At 50.3% G+C, this 9,380-nt stretch overlaps 1 protein-coding gene across 1 annotated transcript in view; it reads left to right on the forward strand.

Moving 5' to 3' along the window:
- Positions 1–3,134, forward strand: part of TRIM11 (tripartite motif containing 11) — an 8,543-nt gene extending 5,409 nt beyond the window's left edge. Inside the window, exons 4-6 of the mRNA XM_010847227.1 lie at positions 110–132; positions 217–317; positions 810–3,134. Of these exons, the coding sequence (XP_010845529.1) occupies positions 110–132; positions 217–317; positions 810–1,357 (672 nt within the window). The 3' untranslated portion in view covers positions 1,358–3,134. The remainder of the gene's footprint in view (positions 1–109; positions 133–216; positions 318–809) is intronic.
- The last annotated feature ends 6,246 nt before the right edge of the window (positions 3,135–9,380 follow it).

The raw sequence follows: 9,380 nt of genomic DNA on the forward strand, positions 1-9,380 counted from the left end.
GTGTGTGCCCACGCAGGAGGTTTGGGAGCACTCTGGTGCAGGGCCAGGCCAGGGTGAGGGCAGGCCCGAGACAGGAGACGGGTGCTGACGCCGTGTGTCTCTCCCACAGGACATCAGGGACACACTCCGCAGGTAGGAGCTTCGGCCTCTCCCCAGGGAGGGGGGCAGGGTTCAGGCGGGCCCCCCGTAGGGGTGACGTCTGCACTGCCCCTCCAGAGTCCAGGACGTGAAGCTGCAGCCTCCCGAGGTGGTGCCTATGGAGATGAGGACCGTGTGCAGGGTCCCTGGGCTGGTGGAGGCCTTGCGGAGGTTCCGAGGTGAGTGCCGTACACAGGCCAGGGGGTCCCGCCTGCTGTTTCCAGATCAGAGACGGTGCCAGTCCTGAGCTTCTGCTGGTGGTCTGGGGTAGAACAGCACGCAAGCTCCCGGTTCATGGATGAGAAACTAAGAGGGATCGAGGCCCTTGGGCAGATGAGATAGCAGGTCAGGTCCAAACTTTTCACTGATATATTTAGGAAGAGCAGAAATCCCAGGGCACTGTGTGGACCCCAGGCTTGGGGAGCCTGCTGCGCTGGAACACACAGACAGAAAGCACTCAGGATTTTCTTCTGTCCTCTAAGGAGGGTGAATCACAAGGAAGCATGAACTACTTTCTAGAATGTTCCAAGATACAACTCAAAGTGGTTGCATAATCTTTTTGAGTGGGAGAAGGGGTGTGGTCGGTTTGTGGTCAGTCACAAGCTGTGATTGCAGGGCTGTAGGGATCTGATGCAGACAGCTGGGAGGGTTGACCGCTGCTCTGTCTGCAGGGGACATGACCCTGGATCCTGACACAGCCAACCCTGAGTTGGTGCTGTCCGAGGACCGGAGGAGCGTGCGGCGTGGGGACCTGCGGCAGGCCCTGCCCGACAGCCCCGAGCGGTTCGACCCTGGGCCTTGTGTGCTGGGCCGGGAGCCCCTGACCTCGGGCCGCCCCTCCTGGGGGGGGGAGGTGGGGGAGCGGGCCAGCTGGGCCCTGGGTGTCTGCAGAGAGAACGCCAACCGCAAGGAGAAGGGCGAGCTGTTTGCTGGCAACGGCTTCTGGATCCTGGTGTTCCTGGGAAGCTACTACAACTCCTCCGAGCGAGCTTTTGCCCCTCTCCGAGACCCACCCCGGCGCGTGGGCATCTTTCTGGACTACGAGGCTGGACACCTGTCCTTCTACAGTGCCAATGATGGGTCGCTCTTGTATACCTTTCCTGAGACGCCCTTCTCGGGGACCCTGCGGGCCCTCTTCTCTCCTCTGTCCAGCAGCCCGACCCCTATGACCATCTGCAGGCTGAAAGGCGGGCCCGGGGATGGGCTGGCTCCCCAGTGAGCAGGCCTCTCGCGCCCCTTGTCCTGCCTTCTGAGTCTGCAAGATGCTTGGAAAACCCGAGGGGACGGTGCTTGGCCTCTGAGCTATGGAAAGCACCCATAGTGCCACTCAGATCGAGGAGCAAACTGAACTCTGTCACTGCCACTCCCAGGAAGCCATGGGTGAGTGTGTGCAGGCTGGGCTGTCCTCCCCCCGGGACCCTGCAAGGTCATCAGGTGCTGAGACCCCATTCACCAGTGCATCACACCACAGTCCTTTGCGGAGCCCTGAGCCTGGGGCCCTGGTAGCTCTGGTTCCAGGAGCCTCGGCAGCCTGCCCTGCCCAGCCGCAGTCTGAGGTAAGAGACGAGAGCCTGTAGAATTTACTCAGCCTGCAGTGTGAGCCCCCCGGACCCTTACCCCTTAAGAAAGCTACTATCCTGTGAGACTGCTTGGCCAAGAGGTGGTTCAAAGCCCACCAACCTGACTTGGGGTCTGGTCCAAACTGCTAGGGAAGTCTGAGGTTTTCTCCGATTAACTGGGGGTGCAGCAGAGTCCTCAGGTGACAGGTGATGTGGAAAGTGAGTCACCGAATAAAGGGGTTGATTAGGACACGCAGACGTCCTCAAATCCCCCTGAGTGTGGCCCACCCAGGGCTTCTGGAAAAAGGTCCTTCCCTGGTCCCCAGCGCAGAGGTTCGGTTCTGGGAGTTGTAAGTGCGTAGAAGTGAGTGTGAAGCTCCACAGTTTCCACCTGAGTGGCACTGAGAAGAGCAGGCTGGCCTTGCCCTCTCAAGTGTGTCTCCTCAGTGACCGTGGGGCCATCCCTGAACTCAGAACCCAGAGTAGCACTCCTGCCTGGGGGCGGGGGTGAGGCCACAGAGAACCCTGGCTTACAGAATCCAGGGGTCGTTTTTGCTTTAAGTTTTGACACTTCTTCACCCTTCTCAAGAAGGTGTGATACAGTGTCTCTGCACCCCTCAATTTTGATTAATTGTAAGGGCCACTCTCATAGTAAATAAACCATTTACCATTCTCGTAGTAAATAAACTCACAGTTGTCCTTAAGGTTGGAGAGTGGGGAAATCCTCCAGAGAGCCCACCCTCGGGGAGGGATACGGAAGCAGGATGCTCACTGGCCAAGTCAGGGATGCAGCTGCTGCCCACACAAGCACAGCAACTCCCAGATACCCTCTCCATGTTCTTTGACTCAGCACGTGTGTTTATGTCCTGCGGGTACTGTGGGGATTTTTTCCTTTTTACAGATAACCTGATAAACATTTCCTACATTCCACTGTGTTCAATAGCCAGTACTTTTTCATTTACTTATTTACTTACTCATTCTCCCATTCTTGGGCTTTGTGACTATTATACACCACTTCTGAATATCTATAACAGCAATTCCTTCAAATTACATACAATAGGGGGAAGTATTTTCCCAGTTGAGTCAGGGGTCTGGCCATTTTTTTGTTTTTGGTTAAAAATCATTCCCATATCATTTCCCAAGTAACCGGGCCCACTGCTTCATTTCCTCCTGGAAATCTGAGCATACTATTTGGTTCCTGCCTGGAGAACGATTCGGATTTTAAGGTTTGGGACTTCAGCAATGGCTTTTGGAAACCTAGTCTGCGTAACAGCCTCGTGGGTTTAATGAATGAGCATAGAACTGCTGTCAGGACACTTCTGGCTTTGGCTTTCGAACAAAGCTGAACACAAGTGTGGGGGAGGAAAAATCATTTTCCCCCAACCCTTCTGAGTTCTTGGCTGAGACCTTTAAATAAAAAATAACAGAAAAACAAAAGTTTATTGACACGTATGCCTCAGGTATGCATAGAAGAAGTCCCAGGAAAATGAGTGCCTTAGAACAGCAGCTTAGATCTCTGGCTTAGATACAACTTCAACAAAGAACAATGTTTATGGAGAAGTGACAAGACAGGGAAAGCAGCCTTAGGCTTCCAAGGGTGGCAAAACGTGCAAGTAAACCGACGGTAGCTAAGGCTAGTTAGTATGCTTTGTTACATGTAGATCCCGTCCCCTCAGTCTCTAAACTGATAGGATCTGGAGTCTCCAAATCTTTCCTGTGGAGGGGGGACAGAGATACCTCTGAAAATGTATGTTCTGCTTTTAAAAGGGGAAAGGCAGGGACCTTATATTTGCTTCTTAAACACCAACAACTCAAAATAATTGTTACCAAACCAAACTTGGGTTGGCTTGCCAATGAGCAGTAAAGCCAGTCCACTAACCCTGGGTATGCAGTATTTATTGTAAAGGCACCAATACAAGGAGGGCAGGGGTCTCTAAAACCCCAAACTCCCCCTGAAGGGTTTCAGCAAGGCATTTTTAAAGGCCAGGTCGGGGAGGGGGCATCTCAGGGTATGCGATCAGCTCATGCACACAGTTCTCTGGTTGATGGTGAGATAGCAGAGTGGCTAATATTAACCAGTCTTAGGCTCCAGTAGGTCTAGGGGTCCAGATCATCAAGTAGTTTCTTCCATCTGTGAAAACAGTTCAGGGATTGTGCATCAGTTACTGTTATTTGTCTACTTCAGAGAGGAACCACAGCAGAGGGGGAAGGGTCTGTCCCAAGAAAGCCCTATAGGATCTGCTTGGTTACATAATCTATGGCAAATGAGAAGTTTTGGGGTGACATTCTGCTACTCTCCACCAGTTGAGAGGGGGAAAAAATGAGCTTCGCTGACACCTATTGGCAAGCAGACTGATTTTCAGCTTTACAAATGTGCCTGCATCCCAGCGGTGCCACCCAGTGTTCTAGGCTGAGAGAGACCACAGAGAACATGCAGGCTCATGGACATGACCTGAAACCTAGCGAGTGATGGGTAACAGCCCCTACACGAGCAGTAGAGGTCTACATTGGCACTAGGAGCTCTTACGTTGGCAGTCAGTGCTAGCAGCTGGTGGTTCCCACATTAGCAATAAATGATTTACACCAGCAGTTACCTCCTACACTAGGAGTAGCTGAGGTAAGACTGTCAGTTGGTGAGCTCTTACTTGGGTAGTCAGTGAGCATTCTGGAGGACAATAAAGCTGGATGAATGTAGAGTAAGCCAGGGCAGTGTAGCATGCGTCAGCCATTCCTGGGGCTTCAAAACAACCATAAGGACTGCCTTGTTAGCTGCTAAGTCATGTCCAACTCTTGTGATCCAACGAACTAGCCTGCCAGGCTCCTCTGTCCATGAGGTTTCCCAGGCAACAATATTGGAGAGGGTTGCCACTTCCTTCTCCAGGGGATCTTCCTGACCCAGGGATCAAACCTGTGTCTCCTGCATTGGCAGGTAAATTCTTTACCAGTGAGCCACCAGGGAACCCCAAGTATTGCCTAGCACCCCTCCTCCCACATGACTCAGCAGAACAATGGGAAGACAGGAAAAAAGTGAAGATAAGCATTTTGGGGTGAAAGTGAAAATGTTATTTGCTCAGTCGTGTCTGACTCTTTATGACCCCATAAACTGTAGCTCACTAGTCTCCTCTGTCCATGGAATTCTCCAGGCAAGAATACTGGAGTGGATTGCTATTTCATTGTCCAGGGGGTTTTCCGCACCCAGGGATCGAACCCAGGTCAGTTCAGTGCTGAAAAGCAAATATTCAGGATGGCGTGGTGGAGACCTCAGAAGTTGGAGGAAGTAGCTACTATAATACTAAAGGCATTAGTAAGTAGTCATGTATGGATGTGAGAGTTGGACCATAAAGAAAGCTGAGTGGTGAAAAATTGATGCTTTTGAACTGTAGTTTTGGAGAAGACTCTTGAGAGTCCCTTGGACAACAAGATCAAACCAGTCAATCCTAAAGGATCAGTCCTGAATATTCATTGGAAGGACTGATGCTGAAGCTGAAGCTCCGATACTTTGTCCACCTGATGTAAGAACTGACTTATTAGAAAAGACCCTGATGCTGGGAAAGATTTGAGGGCAGGAGGAGAAGGGGACGACAGAGGATGAGATGGTTGGATGACATCACCGACTCAATGGACTTGAGTTTGATCAAGCTTCGGGAGTTGGTGATGGACAGGGAAGCCTGGGGTGCTGCAGTCCATGGGGTCGCAAAGAGTCAGACATGACTGAGCGACTGAACAACAACAGTTGCTTTACACTGCTGTCATCAGTTTCTGTTGGACTGCAAAGGGAATCAGCCATACATATACATACATATGTTCCTTCTTGGATTCCCATCCCATTGAGGTCACCACAGAGCACCGAGTAGAGTTCCCTGTGCTATACAGTCGGTTCTCATTAGTGATCTGTTTTATACATAATACTGTATATATATCAATCCCAATGTCCCAATTCATCCTATTCCACCTTTCCTCCTTGGTATCCATAGGTTTGTTCTCTACATCCGTGTCTCTATTTCTGCTTTTCAGATGAGCTCATTGATAACCATTTTTTGAGATTCCACATATATGCATACAGTATTTGTTTTTCTGCCTTGCTTTACTCTGTATGACAGACTCTTAAGTCCATTGACATCCCTGAAAATGACAGTTTCTCTCCCTTTTATGGGACTTCCCTGGTGGCTCAGACGGTAAAGCGTCTGCCTACAATGCAGGAGACCCGTGTTCGATCCCTGGGTTGGGAAGATGCTCTGGAGAAGGAAATGGCAACCCACTCCAGTACTCTTGCCTGGAAAATCCCATGGATGGAGGAACCTGGTAGGCTACAGTCCATGGGGTTGCAGAGTCGGACACGACAGTGACTTCGCTTTTTCACGTTTTTCCCTTTTATGGCTGAAGTATGGTCAAAGGAATATTTAAGACAAAAACAGCCCCCCTCGGTCTATATGGGTGGTCAGTCTCTGTCAGTCCCTTTTACTTCCTCTCCTATACCTCTCAGTGGCATGTAATGTGTTCACAAAGCCAGATTAAAAGACAAAGGGTCCTTTTTCACTTGTTTCCTCCACAGTTACTCGCGTCTCACAGCACGTCTTTGTGGTACCATCCCATTTCACGCCTGAGACAACAGGGTAAGAGAGCTAGGTCTTAAAACAGCTGGGATTTTAAATAACTACTAAGGCCTGAGATGGCTGGATGGCATAACCGACTCAATGGACATGAGTTTGAGTGAACTCCGGGAGATAGTGATGGACAGGGAGGCCTGGCGTGCTGCGATTCATGGAGTCGCAAAGAGTCGGACATGACTGAGCGACTGAACTGAACTGAACTGAAGGCCTGTGGAAAATTCTGAAAGATATGGGAATACCAGACCACCTGACCTGCCTCTTGAGAAATCTGTATGCAGGTCAGGAAGCAACAGTTAGAACTGGACATGGAACAACAGACTGGCTCCAAATAGGAAAAGGAATATGTCAAAGCTGTATATTGTCCCCCTGCTTGAGTACATCATGAGAAACGCTGGGCTGGAAGAAGCACAAGCTGGAATCAAGATTGCCAGGAGAAATATCAATAACCTCAGATATGCAGATGACACCACCCTTATGGCAGAAAGTGAAGAACTAAAGAGCCTCTTGATGAAAGAGGAGAGTGAAAAAGTTGGCTTAAAGCTCAACATTCAGAAAACTAAGATTATGGCATATGGTCCCATCACTTCATGGCAAATAGATGGGGAAACAATGGAAACTGTCAGATTTTATTTTTCTGGGCTCCAAAATCACTGCAGATGGTGATTGCAGCCATGAAATTAAAAGACGCTTACTCCTTGGAAGGAAAGTTATGACCAACCTAGATAGCATATTCAAAAGCAGAAACATTACTTTGCCAACAAAGGTCCATCTTGTTAAGGCTATGGTTTTTCCAGTGGTCATGTATGGATGTGAGAGTTAGACTATAAAGAAAGCTGAATGCAGAAGAATTGATGCTTTGAAGTGTGGTGTTGGAGAAGACTTGAGAGTCCCTTGGACTGCAAGAAGATCCAACCAGTCCATCCTAAAGGAAATCAGTCCTGGGTGTTCATTGGAAGGACTGATGTTGAAGCTGAAACTCCAATACTTTGGCCACCTGATGCGAAGAGCTGACTCATTTGAAAAGACCCTGATGCTGGGAGGGATTGAGGGCAGGAGGAGAAGGGGATGACAGAGGATGAGATGGTTGGATGGCATCACCAACTCAATGGATATGGTTTGGGTGAACTCTGGAGTTGGTGATGGACAAGGAGGCCTGGCGAGTTGTGGTTCATGGGGTTACAAAGAGTCAGACATGACTGAGTGACTGAACTGAACTAAGGCCTAATTGTTATACCCTCAGCTTCACTCATAAATGTGTATGCATGCATGCTAAGTTGCTTCAATTGTGTCTAACTCTGTGTGACCCTATGGACTGTCGGCTGCCAGGCTCCTCTGTCCATGGGATTCTCCAGGCAAGAATACTGGAGTGGGTTGCTATTCCCTTCATCAGGAGATCTTCCCAACCAGGGAACGAATTGGCCTTTCTTACATCTCCTGCATTGGTAAGCAGGTTTTTACCACTAGTTCTACCTGGGAAGAAGAAGTGAAGTCGCTCAGTCGTGTCTGACTCTTTGCGACCCCATGGACTGTAGCCTACTATGCTTCTCGGTCCATGGGATTTTCCAGGCAAGAGTACTGGAGTGGGTTGCCATTTCCTTCTTCAGAGGATCTTCCTGACCCAGGGATCGAACCCAGGTCTCCCGCCACCCGGGAAGTCCTCTACCGGGGAAGTCCCTTGTAAATGTGCAATTCAGTGACTTTCATTACCTTGCCGTGGAGCAGTGCACATTGTGTGACTCTTGGCTCATGCTGGAATGGTTCCTGGAACGGATCCTGGCCTGCGACCTGCAGGGCGAGGCCTCCCACCCCGCACTCATGTCTTTGGCCGCACTTGCTCTGGCCCGCCTGCAGAAGCGGTGCCCCCAGTATACACACGTCCTGAGGACTACTGCCCAGCGGCTGTTTGAGAGCACTGCAGGTAGTATCTGCACCACCTGCACCCAGGCGCCTGGAGCTTCGAGGGTCTAGGACTGACCAGTCCGATCTGCACAGCATGCTCCTGCTGGATTCCTGACGCCCGGTACCTCTCGCACATATCCTCAATCCCTGGAGTCCCCAAGCTCCTCCTTTTCTCGGTGGAGCCGCAGGCACCGCTTGCCCACTCCGTGTGCCTTCCTGTTGGAGACCCCCAGCCCCTGTTCCTGTCGTGCTTAGCGCTCCTCCGCATCTATCCCAGGCCCCACCATGCTCTCCTGTTCGTGCCCCACACCTCCTTCCAGTGCCCTGAGCCCTCCGCCTCTCCCTGCCTCACAGCCTCTGTGCGGCCCTGTCTGCCCCCACCCCAGACCCGCATGCCACACCCCCAAACCCCCACATCTCCCACCTCCCATGTCTCAGCTCACCCCTCCTGTGAGTCCATCTGACCTCCTGCCCATGACCCTCTGTCCCATCCCTTCCCGGGTTACTTGCTCTAGACCCTGCCAAGTCCAAACTTCCTGTCAGATTTCCCTCCCTGTTGGCTCAGACGGTAAAGCATCTGTCTACAATGTGGGAGACCTGAGTTCCATCCCTGGGTCAGGAAGATTCCTTGGAGAAGGAAATGGCAACCCACTCCGGTACTCTTGCCTAGAAAATCCCATGGACAGAGTGGCCTGCGTCCATGGGGTCGCAGAGTCGGACACCATTGAGCAACTTAACTTTCACTTTACTGCGGTATAATTTTCACACCATAAAATTCAGCTGCTTCAAACGTGCAATTCAGTAATTTCTAATAAATCCATCACCAAAATCCACTATTAGAGCATTTTTATCACCTCAAAGAGACGCCTCCTACCTATTTCTAGTCTGTGTATTACATAACTGACTTTCAAATGTCAAACCAACCTTACATTCCTGGGATAAATCCCATCTGATTCTTTTCAATATGTTACTGAATTCCATTTGCTAATGTTTTATTCAGGATTTTTACATTCATACTTAAGACAAATAGGGGCCTGTAGTTTTCTTGTGGTGTCTTTTTCCCTACATTGTTTTCTGAAAGAGTTTGTGAATGATTGCTGTTGTTTCTTTGTTCAGTGTTTTGTGGATTCTTCAATGAAGCCATCCGGAGAAGGCAATGGCACCCCACTCCAGT

The sequence above is a fragment of the Bison bison genome, unplaced genomic scaffold (genome assembly GCF_000754665.1).
Source record: "Bison bison bison isolate TAMUID 2011002044 unplaced genomic scaffold, Bison_UMD1.0 scf7180017864248, whole genome shotgun sequence".
NCBI classification, from domain to species: Eukaryota; Metazoa; Chordata; class Mammalia; order Artiodactyla; family Bovidae; genus Bison; species Bison bison.